This window comes from Pipistrellus kuhlii, unplaced genomic scaffold, assembly GCF_014108245.1.
Source record: "Pipistrellus kuhlii isolate mPipKuh1 unplaced genomic scaffold, mPipKuh1.p scaffold_m20_p_9, whole genome shotgun sequence".
In the NCBI taxonomy this organism is placed as follows: domain Eukaryota; kingdom Metazoa; phylum Chordata; class Mammalia; order Chiroptera; family Vespertilionidae; genus Pipistrellus; species Pipistrellus kuhlii.
This window is the reverse complement of record NW_023425595.1, coordinates 11,694,692-11,714,249: the sequence shown is the minus strand read 5'-3', so window position 1 is coordinate 11,714,249 and position 19,558 is coordinate 11,694,692. Positions and strand designations below refer to the sequence as shown.

The 19,558-nt window shown below is 40.7% G+C and overlaps 1 protein-coding gene across 14 annotated transcripts in view; it reads right to left on the bottom strand.

The window, feature by feature from the left end:
* CTNND1 (catenin delta 1) overlaps positions 1-19,558 on the bottom strand; it is a 52,181-nt gene that overhangs the window by 19,063 nt on the left and 13,560 nt on the right. For 6 of the 14 annotated variants that reach the window (XM_045577842.1, XM_036426604.2, XM_036426606.2 and 3 more), the window contains exons 2-5: positions 4,896-5,014; positions 3,364-3,545; positions 1,101-1,172; positions 401-553 (exon numbers count right to left, since the gene is read on the bottom strand). In XM_045577842.1, coding sequence (XP_045433798.1) covers positions 401-553; positions 1,101-1,172; positions 3,364-3,545; positions 4,896-5,014 — 526 coding nt within the window. Of the gene's footprint in view, positions 1-400; positions 554-1,100; positions 1,173-1,364; positions 1,413-3,363; positions 3,655-4,895; positions 5,015-19,558 lie in introns of those variants that run through there. The other 8 variants (XM_036426609.2, XM_036426613.2, XM_036426610.2 and 5 more) reach the window with 5 other exon arrangements.

Here is a 19,558-nt window from a genome sequence, read left to right as displayed (position 1 = left end):
CTCAGGATGAGGATTTAAAGAAAAATTAATGAAGTATAGAATATAAGCTTAAATTCTAAATTAATCTAAGCAAGAAACCCCTATCTCTAGCTCACTTTACATAGAAATGTTTCTTATCCTTCTCCCCACCTTATAGGAAGTCCCCAGACAGGCAAACTGCCCTTGCAGTAAGTATGCCAATATGGATACCTACTGTAGATCCTGATACACCTTCTCTCTTCTCCATTCCATTCCATTTTCTCATATCTCACCTATCTTCTATGTCTGGACAGATATCACTTTTGCTTTCACTACAGATCAGTGGCCCTTTGCCCACCTTAATTAAGTGCTTAACCCCTCCCCTAATAGAAACCATAGGAAGACCTCATACAAACCCCAGATCGTATAAATCTTAGCTTACTGTGGTCTCTGTGCGGCGAGTGGTTCCATCATCCGAGGTTTCCACAGAGACAACAGACATGGCTCCCTCAGGGTCTTCCTCCGTATAAGTCTCCACAATCTGCCCTGGCTCCTGCATCCTGGGGATGGTGCTGTAGAGAAGGTGACTGTGATCCTATAGAAAAGAGAGGGGGGGGAAAGAGTTACTATTAAGCCATCCCAATGAGGAGTACTGTCTCCTGAAGAGAGACTCCTAATGCATCCTAATGCATCTTCTATGGGCCCCAGGACTTTAGAGTGGTGGCTGTTCCCATCTTTTGAACTTGTACAGAAAGACAGGAGATATAATTTCCCAGTTCTAACAAGAACTTTTAAGATTAACCAAAAAATCTCAATTAAGAGCCATCTTCTAACTCTGTTACCCTTCAGGTACTGCCTACGGCTCAAGACCAGCCAGAGTTTAGGTAGGCTCACACCCATTCTAGAAAGGGGATACAGTAATTGAGGGATCAAATACTGAATCAATGGTCATTAAAATTCATCCCAAAATAAAAACTTATATTCTTTGAAGCTCCACTGTTTTATTTTCCTAAATAGAAGAAACCAATTAATGGGTGCTTACAGTGTGCTAGGCACTTAACAAGACACCAGTATACTCTTATAGGATGGGGAAATATGAAGATACACATGATGCAACCCAAACCTTAAACCCAAAGAAGTACCTGGGGTCCGTTGAGTTTCAGATCTGAAAATTTCTGTCGATCAAGGTCAGCATCGCCCACAAACCGGCCGTTCTGAAACATAGCCCAAAGAAGACAATTCATTTTGTGGCCTTCCTTTGCTCTATCAAACACAAATGATCTTTTTTTCCAAATAGGAAAAGGGCTTTCAAGAAGGTATTTGTGGTCTGGAGTCCTTCTGTCAATACTCATAAAAGAACCACATCACTCCTTAGTCTTAGCACTTTCTCAAAATTGGAATCAGACCTGGAACTCTGGCAGACTGGATCTATGGAACATAAGAATGCAAGCTCCATGAGGGCAGACAGTTTGTGGCGATGGGGTCGCCAGTTCTGTTTAATAGTGTACCCCTTTATGTCTTGAACAGTGCCTGGCACATAATAGGCACTTAAACTACTTGCCAAGTAAATAGCTGAGACTTGTAAGTTTCCCAGAACACTATCTTTTTGGAAAGCCATATGAATATAAGGAAAGTTGGAAAAGTTAGGTTGGGGAGTTTCCAAAAGCTACCTTTATTGCTCTACTACTACTGAAAACTCCCATACCAGGCAGCTTTTTAAAGAAGCATGAGCTACGAGTCTCCCTTTCAAAATAGGAAGAAAACAAGTACCCCCAACTCCCCTCAAGCAAACAGATGTCTCAACATCTTCATCATTAATTATTAAAGCCACAGAACACATTAAAAAATGTCACCCTTACATTGTTCTGTCTTAAACTGCAGGAAATAGACTATTGACATTATACTACATAAGATACACTTAACTGCTCCTCTTCCAATATAATACAGTGAGATCCAGCCACCTTGGGAGATTCCTCCCCCACCCTACTCCCATTACATAGAGTGTGTAATGCTGTAGGGAGAGGAAGTTAAACATTATTTTCAGGAAGAAGGAAGGGTGTGGTTTCATTGCTGAGCAGAAGTTAAAAATAAAAGAGAAAGACAGGGAAACTATATACTATAAATCCTGGAATTCCCCACCACCTCCAAGCCTGAGCAATCTTGCTCTCCCCTTTCAATATACGCCTCTCGTCCCTAACCCTCTATTCTGGTGTTTATAAAAATTCTAGGAATGTTACAAACATACTGCCTCCAAATTCCTGACCATCCCCCAATAGGAATTCTGTCTTCTCTGTCTTAAAAATAATTAAGAAATCAGTAAAAAGGGCTACTGAAGCATGAGCATTGTTCTTAGTTCCCATCAGAAATCTCTGAAGATGCAGTCTATCAGGTAATGCCTAGAGATTACACACATACACATCCACAAAAAAAAAAAAAAAAATCTCAGACAGATTACATCATAGCAAGGTCAGACTAGAGAAATTGTAAGAAACACAAGATACTTCTTATTTCTAACACCAACTCTCCCAAGTCACATCACAGAGCCAGCCAACCCAGAGACCACTGGCTCCTGTGACTATCTGGGTTAAACTAGACTCTAGTTTAGCATGATGCTCCCTCTCCAATTTTAACCAACAAAATTAACAATGACCCCTTCCTCCAAGACATGATTTGCACAGCCAACAAAAAGAGCACACAAGAACAATATGGAACAGGAATACACAATTTATGGACACTGCCACACCTCCTAAGTACATACTGTTCCTTGAGGAGACTGAATTGAAGTTGAGAGTACAAGGTGCCCAACTTTCCTGACCACAAGCAAGCATTTACCTTCCTGAATTTCTGATACCAAGGGGGAGGGATAGGAGATCAGAGTAAACAGAAGTAACCTGAGTACAACTCCAAACTATATGATCTACTATTATTAGAAGTGCATACCAGCCCAGCTGGTGTAGCTCAGTGATTGAGCATCAACCCATGAACCAGTAGGTCACCGGATGATTCCTCGTCAGGGCATATGCCCAAGGCTGCAATTCCCAGTGGAGAGTGTGCAGGAGTTCGCCATTCGATGTTTCTCATCTACATTTCTCTCTCTCCCTCTCTCTTTCTCTCTCTTAAGCCAATAAAACTTTTTTTTTTCATTGAATTGCATACCAACCCAGAAATCCCACTCCAGCAAAACTGGAAATGAGGTGGATGCTTCTAGAGATAAGTGCACCCAACTCAGCACAGCAGCAACATATTCCCTATCTCTTAATATCTGTTTTCCTTGTCAAGATTCATCATAAAGCATGAGCTCTGGGCAGCCCATCAGCATAAGGAAAGTAGTTTCCAAAAATAATCACAGCCTCTCTATGACCAGGCCAAAGTCCTACCTGCAGGTCTGATGGAGAGAGGGGTTACCTGATGCCGGCGGGTGAGGGTGCCGTTGGCCATGAGTGGGTTGGCATCTTGTGGTGAGACCCGGACGCGTTCCAGTTGCGCCGAGACGTGGCGCCGTTCCTCCTCCAGCGCCCGGGTCAGCTTCTCAAACTGGGCCTCTTGTTCCTTCACAGAGGCTAAGATGCTGGCGGTCGACTCCACCTCTGAGTCGTCCATGAAGGTAAGGGGCAGAGCCGCAGCAGGGCAGGGTAAAAAGGAAGGTGGATCACAGAGGGAGGAGGAAGGAGGGAGAAGGCCCCCCCTCACTTCACACTACCGGGGAGAAGGCAAGAGAGAGGAGAGAAAAGGTCACAGGTCAGAGAAGACAGATGGATTATTCATCCCAGAGCCAAAGATGCCTTCTTGTGGTTTTTACTGCAGTGCAGAAAGCGAGCCACCACCAAGTCTGAGAGCCCATCACCAGTGTCTGCTCAAGTAGAATCCTTTGCCCATTATCCCTATTAACACCCCTTCAGAAATAACGACTGAAAGGTAAGGTACAACTAGATCCCAGTCTCTACATTGTTGGTAGGAGAGGAATAATGTGGCTAAGTGCTATAGTCATGACATGAGATTAAAATTATATTCTTTTTTCTGGAAAATTCTGCTGGCATCAACTTAATGGAAGTTGTACAAATAATCACTTATTGACCTGAAGGGACAAGCCACTTCTAGAGATAAAGGGACAGTTACAAATCTTACTTAAAATCACACCCAAAACTGAACACTGAAACTGTTCCATTGGTGGCAAAATATACTAAATGAATATGCAAACTAAAAGACCAATAAAAAGTGAAGTAGTAGAAAAAACTTCCCACCAACAAAGCTGGGAAACAAAATTAAGGCCCTCATATTTAATACATTTATGAGGGGGGCTTTCTACTTTTCAAAACTATACTACAGTACTGGGGGCAAAACATGTGCCTTGGCTAACAAACAAGAAAGACAAAAAAAAAAAAGAAAGCAAGACAGCCACCAAACAAACTTGTGTAAAAAGGCACAGTTTTCAGTGTCCTTCAGCTCTTGTGGAAGAAAAGAAACATTAGGCTCAAACTAGGAAACCATCCCTCAGAGTAGTTCATATTGTAATATCAGATAAGCAATGCCTAAAACTTCCTACACTTCTGTTATCCAGCAGAAGCTCTAAACAGACAATATTTTTACCTCTTTACTTATCCTAAACTCTAGGTAATATCAAAACATCTACAAGGTTTATATGTAATACTTATAAAATAAATGACAGTTAAATAGAAATGAAGAGTTTCCCATACCATATTACATAAAGTGTAAGCTGGCTAGTAAATGGAGGGGCATTGTAGTCATACTGTTGGGCTTAATGGGGTTTCTCTCTTGCATGCTGGCTATGGCAAACTTTATGGCCAGTCCAAAATATACCATGTTGAAAGGCAGATTTTAGAATAAATCCTTTCCTTTATCCCCCACCCTCTCATCAACCCCTTAAAAAAAAAGGCACTTAAATTTTTTATTCTTAATAAACATATTTCCATACACACCTGTTAAGAGAAGGTCGTAATTGATTGTTTTAACACAGAGAACAGCCCAGTCTAGATTCGAAAAATCATGGGAGAAGCATCCCAGCCACCACAGCAAGGAGGAAGCAGGAAGGAGAAAGCTGCAGAAATATTTGGAGGAAAAATAGAAATGAGAGAAGAAATAAACATACCCAATGCATTAAAAAATAAAAAGAGCATGGGCAGGTACTGGGAGAAAGGCAATCTTGGAATGAAAGGGAATAACTGAAAATATGACTGGGAATTGCTTGATGGACAAACGTCCTTTGGACTTTGCTCTGTTTTCAGATACCTGGACCTTGGATATAGCTTTCATTAAAACCTGGATCCTACTGTCATATCCTCTACTTGTACTTACATACAGAATCAGAAGCAGGTTATAATATGAATAAAAATTCACTTACCCCTGTTCCCAGCAACCAAATTGGAAAGAGAAAAAAAAGAAAGAAAGAAAGAAAGAAAAATAAAACGCTGTTGGAATGCCCTTCCCCCTCCTAAGACAGAAACCTCAAAGCCCAGTCCCAGCATGCCCACAAAGATATTGAGAAACCAGTGCAATAGTATAGTAGGGAAGACATGTGGAGACTAGCCTAGGCTTTGCTTCAGTTCCCTTTCCCACGCTCTCCAGAGCCCCACCAAGCACACTTGGGTCTCTTTGCTTTAGTATACAGGCATACCTCAGAGATACTGCAGTTCAGGTCCAGATCACTGTAATAAAGCAAGTTGTATGTAATCTTTTTGCTGGTGGAGGATCTTGGCTTCAATTTGTGAAAAACACAATATCTGTGAAGTGCAATAAAATGAGGTATGCCTGTACATGGAGCATTCAGGAAGCAAGAATACCCAGAGTAACTGATGAGTGCCAAATAAACTCCCTATTTAAGTTCCCATCACTACGACTTCTCCCAGTGGATCCAGTCCCTAAATACAAGAATGTGGTAGCCCTTTCTAAATTCTTACCATTTCCAGTTCTGTGCTCCCACAATCACTTACCAACTTCTGTTCTTTTCATTCCAAAGCCCACTGTTACTTTTTCATATTCTCACCCTACATTCCAACAGTATACTCAAATGGCTTTAATAAGTACCTTTGTGTTTTTTTTTGTTTTTAATGTTGCTCCCTTTTCATCTCCATTTCTTCATTTTAAGCACTTGCCATATCTGCTATTACAATGACCTATGAACCTTCCACACCAAGAGTTCAGGAGAGATTCTTCCAGTTCTGGGTTTCAACAGGGCCTGAACTGCAGTTACCACTCTGGCAGCCTCTACCCTGTAATTTTCTTTGCTAATAGAAGCTCAAACTACCACTACTATAGGGCACACAGTGACAAGACTCCCCACTACACAGATAAATAGTCTGTCACCCTGTCATAAATAGCCACTTTTTGCCCTCACAACTTTACTTCAATAAAGGGAGTTAGGAAAAATTAGTAGGAAAACTACTCAGGGCTGTAAGTCAGGAAGCAGTATCTTTTCCTAGCTTCAAGGCTTTAAAAGCTGACCACTTGACTAAAATTTGGAGATGAGGACAGCACAGTTAAGTAGAAAGATTTCAGATTTCCTAAGCATGGAGAAATTTTCTGCCTGAAAGTAAGTAGAAGCAGAGGCTGTGAAGGACCAGAATAGGGTTCAGAAGTCTGGTCCCAGTCCTAGCTCAGCCACTAGCCAACAATGGCAGCAGGTCACTGCCATGTTCTCAGTAAGATCCCAATACTCTAGCCCAGTTTAACTCAGAGTTGCTGTAGGATAAGGTGAGATAATGTATGCTATACAAATATGAGGTTTTAAGTTATTTCAAGAGCTAGTTTCTATCTTCCCTTTACATTACTTAATGGTAATGCCTCAGCCCAAAAGTATTTTGTGTACTAGTAGGTAAAAGTAAATGAATCAAGAACATAACTGGGTTCTAAGGAACCTCTCTGTACCTCCATGCAATTCAGGTAAGTATATCCAAAGATATGATCAGACTTAGACAAGCAAACCTCTGAAGAAAAGAGGAGAAAATTCTATACTCCACAAAATAGTCTTTGAGCCCTTAAGAAATTTTATCTATTGCCAGCCCCCAAATCAGCTTTCGTCCTTTCTTCCTATTTACTCATTATGAAATGAAAACCAATGTCATAAAGTTATGCTCTCCCTGTAAAAGCAATTATAAGCAAAACTCCTCTCCTGTCATCCTAGATATTTTAAATTGCTTTTTTAAAGCATACTGAGCCCCCTCCTACTGAAGAATACTGACCAATAAAATACAGCACCTGACCCTCGCTGGCTTGGCTGAGTGGAAAGAGTGTCAGCCTGAGGACTGAAGAGTCCCAGGTTCGATTCCAGTCAAGAGAATATGCCCAGGTTGCAGGAGGCAAGAGGCAACTGATTGATGATTTTCTCTCATCATTGATGTTTCTATCTCTCTCTCCCTTCCCCTTCCTCTGAAATCAATAAAAACATTTTAAATATATATAAATATATACTTATATATAGTAACTATAATACTACAGAACTACATTATATACATTCAAGCCAAGAAAGGTAGGTAGGTCTTCTAGATACCTAACAAGTATTAATTTCCCTTAATTGGCATTTGTCCCAAAATTCAAAGCAATTATTCTTGTTCAACCACAAGAGAAAATTGCCATTTTACTTTTAAAATAATATATTTTGTCAATAGTTTTCCCATAGTTTCTTCTCACAAGGAGTGCTTGTACCACAGTCCAAAGTCTAAGTAACCTCACCATCACCACCATCACCACCATTTAATGTTCCAGAAGCTCAGTCAGACAATTCTAGTATTTCACTCTCACTCCTGCACTAACCCTAAAAACTTGGCATGATTTGCATTAAGGCTAAAGAGAACTCCGCTTACTTCACAATCTCATTTCAACTGAGCATTTCTCATAGTTACTAAACTGATATTCTGGAAATGGCCTTGTTTAGGTGCTAACAATTTCTGAACTTCCCTGTGGATTTTTTATGCTAGGCTCTCCTCCCCTTAAGAGCATCCAATAGGTTGACTGAAGTAGTTTCACTCTGATAAAGATTCACTGTGTCTACCATGAATCTCTTTGGTGACTTAAGGAAATCTGTCAAAGAATGATACATTCTATCTACTTGGGGTATCAAAGAAAAGAAGAAAAATAAATATACAAAAATTTTAAATACTCCTTGTTAAAAAGAAGTTGAACTGGCCCAAAATTACCTGTCAGGATTTAAAGTTTTACTGAGACTTAAAATTTTTTAAAAATCAGCTCTATCATCTTAACCGCAAATTTGGAAACCAAATGGAACATTTTTCTTGCTCTCTTCCCCTCTCAAGTATTCTGGAAATCCTGTCCCCCCTACCCCCCACCATAACATACTAAAATGGCTAATGATGACTAGCTTTGAAGCAAAGGAAGGGTGTGGCTCTCAGCTAGAGAGGGGGCCCTGGACTGAAAGGGTATGGAAAGAAACTAAACCTGCTTCTCTCTAGCATGTATGACACACACACAGGACTGGTCTAACAAGTCCTTCTGATCTCTCAGGCCAGGCCTCCTCCTTCTCCTCCCCCATCATCTACAAGCCTCTCCAAAGCCCTCCACTGGGACAGATAACACAGAATTTTCTCTCAATCCTGAGGACCTGAGGCACACTAAGTTACTTACCTGAATCCCTGTTGCAATTTTGCCAAAGGGGCCTCACTTAGCCTTATAAGGAGAAAGTAGAGCTTTAGGGAGAGGCCGATAAGAAAACAAAGATAAAAGGGAGGGGCAAAAACCGAGGGAGGTGTCAGACTGGAGGAAGGGGAGAGGCCAATTGCCTTTCTCCTCCTACAAGAGGGAGAAAAAGGGAGGGAGGTCAGGTACACAATGGGCACTGTGAAAAAGTCTAATCAAAATGGAAAGGTATTTATTTAACTCTTGTGTCATAAAAGAAAATTTTTTAAATTATCTAGGACACCTCGTACCCTACCCTAGGGGAGAAAAAAAATTTTCATGGAAAAAAAACTTAACCTTAGGGTTTACTAGGAATCACCCACCCAACTGAGCTCTACATTCCTTTTTGAAAGAGGAAGCTCTTTCCCCTTTTTATTTTCTATTTATGGCATTCCCAGTCCCACTGTCTCTTTGCCCATCATTTGAAGATCACTTGGGAAAGTTGAGCATGTAACTGAGCATTTACATAGTCCTGCTTCCTCAGAGCCCTTTGAAGAGAGCAACAAGAAACCTCTTCCATTAGGTTTAGTATTCGGTTCCCTCTGAGGCAAGCAACAAAGAGAAAGGAGGTGTGAGTCTATAAGGAAATCAGAGGAAGTGTGAAGGTACTATTTCATCTAGAGCAGCGTTTTTCAACCGCTGTTCCGCGGCACACTAGTTGCCTGGTGTGCCGTAGGTGCAGACAAGACAAGAATTTTATAATTTTTCACTATTTTGTTTACTTAATATTTCATAATAAAGTAATTATAAAATACTTTGTGTTTATTTGATTCCTATTAAAGAGAATTACTTTATATATAGTCAATATAGGCACAGAGTTAAATTTTTTAACATTTTCTAATGGTGGTGTGCCTCGTGATTTTTTTCATGAAACAAGTGTGCCTTTGCCCAAAAAGGTTGAAAAACACTGATCTAGAGGACAGAGAGCTTAAGAAAATGTTTCTCCCTAGCTTTAAAAAAAAAATCTGACCTTACAGAGGAAGAATAGTTGTGAGTTGTTAATTATTAATCTCCCCCTATAAGTTAGCACATAATCTTTTCAACAACTTCTGAGGTAATATTGGCCCCTTTTTTATTTATTTTCTATTTTTTAGAGAGGAAGGGAGAAAAAGTTGGAGGGTCAGGTCAGAGAGAGAGAAACATCAATGTGAGAAACATAAATCAGTAAGCAAAAAGACCTAAGATTAAAGCTAGTTTTTTTTTCTTGTTTTTTTTTCTTTTCTTTTTTGTCGGTTTTTGGTGTGTGTTTTTAAAATCCCCACCCAAGAATATTTTTCCATTGATTTTGAGAAAGAGAAGGGGGTGGGGGGGAACATATCGTTGGCTGCCTTTGGCACGTGCCCCAAACCCAACTAGGAATCAATCCTACAACCAACCAAGTACTTGACCAGGAATCGAACCCAAGACCTTTTGGTCCTCGGACTGATGCTCTAACTACTGAGCCAATCCATCCAGGGCACTGGTCCCTTTTTAAACTATATGTCAGAAGCATTCAGAATCCTGCCCAAAGCCATGTATCAGAAAGTGCTGGAAAAGCATCTGTTCTACTCCAAGTCCATGTTTCTTCTCTTGGACAGAGTGAAAGGAGCTTGAAGTTTCTATGCTTCTTGTGTTTAAAAGTTATTCTAACTCCAACAGAGTTGAATTGACCGAGGTGAGAGAGGATGGGGAGGAAGCAGCTAGACTTCTGGTCTTACCTTCACTTTAAAGAGCAAGACCTTTCTCAATTCTGTGGAAGACCTTGCAATCTACCTCAGATTTCCTATGGTATAAGGAACAAGAACTCGGGAGGGATGGTGCGAGGAGAAAAGTAGTACTACTTTGTACAAGTACAAAATTTGTACAAAGTCACTTAACTTTCCACTGGAAAGCCTGTTCTAGACATCTGGCTATATGCCATCTTTTCTAATAGCCCCCACATCAAGAAAGAAAGCCTAATCACAAATATCCCTACTCTCATATTTAATGTGACGTCTTACTAAACCAAACGCAGAGATCAGTGTTGGGGTGGAAAACAGAAGGAACTAGAAACAGGGAAGACTGTGCTAGCCAGCAACAGAACAGAGGAGAGGGATTGTTCTAGCGGTATGTTAGCAATCTGCCTCTAGGGCAGCTGTCCTTCCCAGCAATAAAAGACTGGTTTGTGTATGTGCTCTGAGGCTAGCCAGCTTGGCAAGAAGTTTAAGGATCAGCCACCCAATCCACAATGAGAAGAGATGCCCATTTCACAGCGGGAATGGAGGGCAGGGAAAAGACAAAACAAGGCAAAAAAAAAAAAAAAAAAAAAAAGGAGGCGGGAAACAGAGAAGTGCTATGGGTGCTATTTCAGTCTAGATCAGAGGTTGTGAACCGGTGGTCTGTGAGGTCCAAAAGGTTGGCGACAGCTGGTTTAAGGAAACCTCTGGAGCAGCAGTCGCCAACTGGTGGTCCGAAAGGTTGGCAACCACTGGTCTAGATGGGGGGAGGAGGGGGGGTCTACCAATCATTCCCTAGTTATGTGCAAACAGACTTGCCAATACCTCTCAATACTGAAATCATAGAACGGGTAGGTTTCTCCAGTTCTGGATGTAGTAGGGTGCCAATTGAAAGGACGAGATTTAAAGTGTAGGGCCCCAGCAATGACTTTCAGACCCACCAAAATATCTGCAATATGTAGTCTAAAAATTACATAAATAGACATCTATCTCCTTCTAGAATTTCTTTCTTAATTAAATCTTAGAGATCTATAAATAATAGCAGCACACAAAAAAACACAGTGAGATCCCCAATGCAAGAGATGGAGCACATTTCTATAACTCAAGAGCTAAGATGCAAAGGGCCACAGTCAGAATTGACATCCCTAGTCCCTCAGAGTAGCTAGATGCTCTAAGACCCATTACACACACAAAGGCAGCTCTCTTCTCAATAGAGGCTTGCAGCAGAGCTCCTCTCCAAGGACAAAGAGATTTCACAGGAGAACCACAAAGACATCGCCCCTCTCCGTTTCCCCACTCCCAGCTTTCTCACTTCCTGTCACAGTAGCACCAGACCACAGTCTCCCAGAAACAAACAAATACAAAAGTGCTGGATTCTGGGCTGCAGGCCAACCGCATTCCAGGGCATCCTGTCTACCAATCACCAGCCAGAGCTCCCACTTTGCCCTGCTCAGTTCCTTATCATGTTCAGGGAAAACAACCCTCCTCCCTGCCCCAAGCCAGCGCTGCATAGGACAAAGCTCAGGCCTTTAAAAATCAGCAGAAAGATGGTGTGTGTGGATCTAGGGTTGGAGTGGGTAAGGGGATTTTTAAGATTCCTACTTGGCAAGTTTCTTCACTTTGGAGACACTGCACTGGGGATTTTAAAACTACTGCTGCTATTATAACTCAGCTCAGCTACATGTAATATATCCCAAAGAAAGCTTCATCATGTCAATCTGATCTCCAACCTGGATTCAGTCAATGGAATATTCCCACCTGGAGAACTACTCTAGGACACATCCTCTGTCACCTTCTCCATCACCCATTTCCACTGTCCTCAAAGTCTTTCAAACACTTTTCCCCCACAAGCATAAAGCTGAGTCCTAAGAGGCCCCACAGAGAACAAACAAAGGCAGCGGACTACACCCTGCAAAGAGGCAGGATATAGGCACCAGCAGGTACTAGGAGCAAAGTTCCCTACTCCACTAGGGAATGAGAGGAGGACCCCTAAGAATTGCACAGTAGCCCTGGCAACAAAGAGGTCAAGACAAAAACCTCAGCTTTTTTGCTCACCACTCCCCGCCTCTGGGTCAGGGGCTGAGATTTGGAACCTTGTCAGAAAAGAAAGCCTCCCTTCCTAATAAGGGTTCTCAGCTGCTTCCAAGACTGGGAGAAATGATACATTTTTCCTTTATCTTGTACAAGCCCAATGGACCTTAGCCCTTAACCCCAGAAGCAAAGATGCAGATAAAGTCAAGCTCTGTTAGCCAGAGTTTCTTGAAATCCAAAGCAAAGCCCTCTGCCCAAAGGGCTCAATTTCCTGCAGAAAGGATAGTACAAGGCTCAGCAGAGTTCTCCAACCAGAAGGTTATTCCAAGCATAATATACCACCATATTTTCTCCTCCCTTTCTTTCTCCTAATTTCCTTACCATTCTTGGATCTATTAGAAGTACTCTGGGTTAAACTCTGATTTAGATAGTACATGATGCAAAAGGAGCTAAGTCTAAAACAGCACAACTTAGTGCTAACCAGTTGTGCTCAGTGGTTAGAGCGCCCCCCCTCCCCACCCCCCCGCGGGCCAATGGGTCACAGGTTTGATTCCCAATAAAGGGCACATATCTTGTAACTCAATTGCAGGTTCTATCCCTAGCCCAGGTCAGGGCTTGAGCTGGAGACAACCAATCAATGTATCTTTCTCACATGGATGTTTCTCTCTCCCTCTTCTCCCTCCCTTTCACTCTCTCTAAAAATCAGTGGAAAAATATCCTTGGGTGACGATTTAAATAAATAAATAAAACAGCACAACCTAAAAGAAATTAGTACATGTCTAAATCTGATATCATTAGGCATAAAGAGGTAGGGCAGGAATATACACAATAGCCATTCGAGTGCTAGAGAGAAAAGAGAATATTTTGCAACACTGTTTTAGAACAGAATTTCAAAAGTAGGGCCTACCCACTGCAAATTTTATCAATGAAGCACACAAAAAACAATAGTTTAAGATCTCTTACCTACCACTGAATCAAACTAACTCCCTTTTTCTCTCAAGAACAACTGAAAAATTAGTTACAATTGTTAGTATTCTTATCAGATTCTCCCTCATTCACAGCCCAAGCCAAATAAATCAGTCAGTTATGTACTATCGTGGGAGGTGGATACACAAAAGCAAACAAAAATAATAGAGTCTAGTAGGAGAGCTTTCTGAGATACTTAAAAGGAGAGAGAGAAGTAAAAGGCACACCCCAGAGACACAGAATGAGGACACACCTAGATCAATGCTGCTGCTCCAAAAGGATGCTTGACAGGTTCTCTGCCTCGAATGGAGCTGAGACAGAAAAGGAGTGCTGACTCCGAAATACAGTCACCCAGGGTGTGAGGGAGAAAAGACACTATTACAATTCAACTGATAATAATTCAGCAGGACTTCACCAGAGGTTCCTGTTCTAATTGTATCTCTACAGACATATTTGGAAAACCCACCAAAGGAATAATGAATGGGTAAGAAAAAAGTCAATGGAATACTCAATGGCTAGAAAAGCATGAATCTATTTTGCTAACTTTCTACATTCCCCTTTCGCACCAAATCAGTCCTAACGCTGAAAGCACAGAGGACGGAGAGGAGGCGGAGAAAAGAATGTGATTGGGGAAGGTTTAGCTACATTCCAGCTAGCCAGCATCCTGCACAGAATTAAGAGAATCCGATTCCACTGTGTGAAAAATACTGGGGCTCTGCTAAAACACATCCAGTCCCTCTGCCACCCACCATCCCCCACCATCCCCACTCTGAAAAGAAGCATAATTGAGATAGCTTGATGAAGGCACCAGCTGTTTCCACCATTCTCCCTCCCCCCTACCCCAACTCCAGAGACCACAGTTCAAACTCACATCAAACACTTAATACAATTGACAGGCCAGTAGGAAGGAGAAGCCTGGACCAAAATAGCAGAAAGAGTGCCAACTGGCCCCACTAAGAAGGAATGCTTTCTTGGCTCAATATAAAAATAAGAAACCTTTGTCATCCCCTCCCTCTGCCTAATTATGTTCTCCTTTCCACAACCTATCCCTACCTATCCCTCAGTGTCAAATGGATTTCAGTTTTTTTCTCTACAACTCCTTGATGTATTTTCAAATGTCAGAAAACACGGGGGCAATATAAAGTTGAATGTAAAATAATACCTAGGAGATTGGAAGGCTTCCTGGACTGCAACAGCCAACTCTAGTACAAGGCTCCCACATAAGGACAAGGAGATAGGAGCCCACACAGCACTCTTTTCCGTGTTTCAAATAAGGAAAGAATGGAGAGAACATCATGTTTCCACACTTGAACAATAATGGTAACCCAATTTCTCAAGGCATGGGTAGCCAGTTAAAAGTATTAACTTGATCAGCCCCTCCCCACCTACATTCTAAGTTGACCAGAGTTAGCCAAGGAGGAAGGGAAGGAAGCCAGAACTTCCTTTACAGACAGGAAGTAACATTGGCCCTTCCTGTCGAGTTTTAAACAAATTGTCCAGTTGAGTTTCAATGTTAACATCCTCTCCTGACTTGTTCTACAATTTCAAAATGGAGAGGGGAAATTATCTAAAAGTTTCCCTTCCCCTAACATGCAAGTCCAAGAGTGCTGGCATAACCCGCAAATCAGGTGGTGACATCTGATGTCCAAAATAGTATAGGATAGTATGGTAGAAAATTTGAGGTTAGTGACCTGCTCACCATGTCCACTACCATGAGCTATTCTTCTCTACTTCTCATAATAATTAAATGACCATTCATCTGAGAAATCACATAGATATGTTGCTTAACTCAAATGTTTAGGTTTTGTGGTCCTCAAACCTGAAAGCATGGATTTAAGTATAAGAATAGCCAAAACCAGTTTGGCTCAGTGGATAGAGCGTCAGCCTGCAGACTGAAAGGTCCCAGGTTCAATTCTGGTCAAGGGCATGTACCTTGCTTGCGAGTACATTCCCAGTAGGGGATATGCAGGAGGCAGCTGATAGATGTTTAACATCGATGTTTCTAACTGTCTATCCCTCTCTCTTCTTCTCTGTAAAAACTCAATATGTTCTAAAAAATAAAAATAAATAAATAAATAAATAAATATAAGAATAGATGGAATAACACAGTTCTAAATCCCATATTCTAGACTCAGAACCTAGAAAGAACTGTCTCCCATTGGAATTCTGAGTTGTTACCCTGGAGATTATCCCTATTTATATTGCAGATTGGACAAAAAGATTATTTTTAAAATGTCTTGTTTAACTTTCCTCGAAGGAACAAAGAACTGTACCACTTTTTGAAAATTGGATTGGTTTAATATTCTAATATTCCATCCCAAAAGACATCCAAAAGTCCTAAATCAAGCATTTAGAATCCTAGATAACTCTTAGCTCTTTGACAATTCCTATATCTATTGTATATATATAAAAGCCCAGCAACAAGAATAGCAGAACGACCGGAACAACCAGTGGCTATGATGCATGCTGTGGCAGCCAACCAGACTGTCCTGGTTGCTGCTCCCCCCTACCCAGCCAGCCAGTCTCTAATCAGCCCCCTAAACCCTGATCAGGGGCGAGGCTGGCCACCAACTGCCCGCAGCCCTTACCCCCACCCAAACCCACCCCCAATTGGCCCCCAGGACCCTGATCGGGGGCTGACCAGCAGGCCAACACCCACAGCCCCTTCCAACAGCCAGCCCGGCCCAATGGGCCCCCATAGGGGCTGGCTGGCCGGACCCCACCCATGCACAAATTCACGCACCAGGCCTCTAATAACAGAAATAACCAAAAGCTCTAGATTCAAGTGTTATCCCTGATACTTATTCAAGCAAGTCATTTTAATTTCTAGTTTGAGTAAGACTGAGTGGCAAAATATTTTTAGAAAAAACCATAAAGAGAAATATTTCCCACAAGGTAGTATGTGTCACTAAAGATTTAGAAAAGAAAAATGGCATTGAATAAGATACTTTCAAGACAACTAAAAACATCTACAAATGTAGACATAATATATATCAAGCAGTTACTTTAAAGCAACTTCAAAATTTGGGGGAGCCCAGCCAATGTGGATCAGTGTTTGAGTGTTGACACATGAACCAAGAAGTTCTATTCCCAATCAGGGGGTCAAGGCACTTGCCTGAGTTGTGGACTCAACCCAGGCAGTTGATGTTTCTATCTCTCTTTCCCTCTCCCTTTTGCTCTCTCTCTCAAAATCAATAAAAACATATTTGTAAAAATAATTGGGGGAATCTCTGATTGCCTAGAATATTTCCTATGCAAGATGATACAGTTACCTGACCATAGGAAAAGGAAATGAAAGGAGGGGAAAGTTTCATGAGCAAGTTCATCTCCCAAGGATGATATTAAGTAACAGATGACAACTAGATGGGTATAATTAAAGGGAAGAACAGAGGGTAAATAAGGTCAAGCTAAATAAATGAGAGAGGGAGACAAAGAGACTTCCTTCACTGAGGGACAGACTAGCTAAACCAGAAATCTACAGAGGGAAAGTAAGAATGGATGATTTAAGACACAAGTACTCTGATAATCAAAAATCCTTTTACTTTTCCATGGGGTTACCCATGGGAAAGTAAAAGGATTTATATGGGGTTACCATAGAACATCACTAGTTGATGCTTCTTCCGTCTCATCTTACCAAAGTCTACCAAGCCAAGTAATTCAGTGTATACTTTAATAACCTTTACTGCTTAAACATATATATTGAAAGGGGGAAAAGACATACAATTAATTATCAGGAATGATCATCTTACCCAATGTGCAAGACAGAAATATGGATATGGTAACCTATAAAATGGTCTCTGAAAGTCATTAAATCCTAATGATTAGGACTTTGGGTACCTAGAGTTTTGTGGGGTGTTTTGGTCAAATAAGCAAAGGAAAAGAGATAAGTAGGGCAGGCATAATGTTTGGTCAAAAGCACAAAAACCAACTCAACTAATATACTCAAAAGGTAACTGTACAGGATTTAGTTATTACTTCTGTTCACAAAAAATTGACTATGGAGATAAGAAGGGAGAGAACTATATTTCTCTAGGGAAGAAAATTTTTATCTCACTTCCCAAATACAGACAGGCTTATTCTAAGTCATTGCCCTACTATTATTACACAAGGGTCATCAACCTATGCAAAATCTGCTACTCTGCAAATTATTTGCTGACTAAACTCACGTGAACTTCTGCAATGGAACAAAGATGGCAGTTAAGTCAAATGTTGCCTAAACTCCTTACAAATACACAGAGATTAACAGCTATTGTCTATGAGATCTAAAGTGAGAAGACAACTTTCTTTGTACTGTACAGTGCATGATGAGGTCCTATATTTTCCTCTCCTTCCCCCTCAACACACTCCTTGGTGCCTCCCTGAATAGGTCTCATTCTCCCATCTCTCTTGCTGGCTAGTAAAAACTAGTCTCAGGGCCTTTGTACATTTTACTCTTATCTACATGACTCCACCCTAATTTCATTTAGATACCTCTCAAACATACCTTTAAGTGATTACACTATTAAAAAACTTCATATCCCTCCTTGCATGTATTCACCATGCTACATATCCTACTTTATTTTTTCTCAATAATATAATATGTATTTTTTGCTTATTTATTTATTTGTCTCTTTCAACTATATTATCAGTTCTGTGAGGTCTATTTGGTAAGTATACTGTTTAGTAAATCCTCAAATTTCGTCTGAATGAAGAATGTTTTACTTTTTTTTAATGAAAACAAACAGCTAATTTTTTTTTTAATCAACTTTGCTTCATTTTTGTTGCTATAGCGTTTTTTTTCCTCAATGTTATCTTAGGCCCATCAATTGGGGTCTCCTTGTAGCTTCACCTGCAGATTTGGCTGACCTTCAGGAAGGTAGACATTCAAACAGCCAACTCTGCCCTGATTTAACAAAGTAGTCAATGGAGAACAGAACAGCAGAGGGGTTATAGAACTCCCATTCCAACAAAGAAACAGTGGAAAGAAATCAGATTGGCACCAACTTCTCCTTTAAAATAGACTACTCTATTTTAAAAGTGTGCTGAATATACACCAGCTACTTTATTTCAATGAGATTTATTTCACTTGCAATGAACTGTAGGTGCTTTGATAAAGGTATTGAAAAGTTGACCTACTTTCTATAACAATGTCCTATGTCCACAACCATCAGAATATATTTTAGTTTCTTAAAATACAAGCTCCCTAAAACAAAAATCTTTTCACTCCACAAAGAACTCTCAATGTGCTACTGTATTCCAATATAGAACAAAATGGGAAGCACACACAAACCTGACATTTACTCTGGAAAAAGTAAATTTCATTTGCTCTACAGTCTAATGAACCAAAATGAGTAATTAACCAGCAAATGTGGATGAGATCTGAAATCAAAAAGATAAAAACTAATCTGAATTACTAAAAGAGATCAATCTTCTTGGATGACAACAGTTAATCCTAATCTAGATCTATTGAAATAAACCAGAAGCAGTAGCCTAATATTTGTACCTTTAGCACATGAGTACAATTTATTCTGTAATAAGAATCAGTCATAGCTATTATAGTTTGGCTTAGAGGATAGAGCATCCACCTACAAATTGAAAGGTCCCAGGTTCAATTCCAGTCCAGGACATATGCCTGGGTTGTGGGCTTGATCCCCAGTAGGGGGCTTGCAGGAGGCAGCCAATCAATGATATCTCTTATCACTGATGTTTCCATCTCTCTTTCTCCCTTTCCCTTCCTCTCTGAAATCAATAAAAATATATTTTTTTAAAAAAGAATCAGCCCTGGCCAGTTCTGCTCAGTGGATAGAGCATCAGCCTTCAGACTGAAAGGCCCCAGGTTCGATTCTGGTCAAGAGCACGTACTTTGGATGCGGGCACATCCCAATAGGAGGTGTGTAGGAGACAGCTTATTGATGTTTCTAAGTCTCTATTCCTTTCTGTAAAAAAAAAATCAATAAAATATTTTTTAAAAGAATCAGAAACTTTTCCCATATTAAGTGTTAGGGAGGCAAAGCAACAGCCATAAAGACCAACAACCTAAAGGAAAAATAAGATAGGGCAGGGAAAGGGAGACACCAGAGAACAGGAAAGCAAACAAAAAGGAGAAAACTAGGAAAATCAGTAGTTGGTTAAAAAATGTGGAGTTCTGGGTGGGGAGTTTGACAGAAAGCTATGGAATACCAATCGAAATTAGTTTAAATACTATTCAGAATACTAATTTTATGGGTTACTTAGTATGAATGAAGGAAAGGAAGGAAAACTGTAGGCTGGAAGAAACCTGGAAG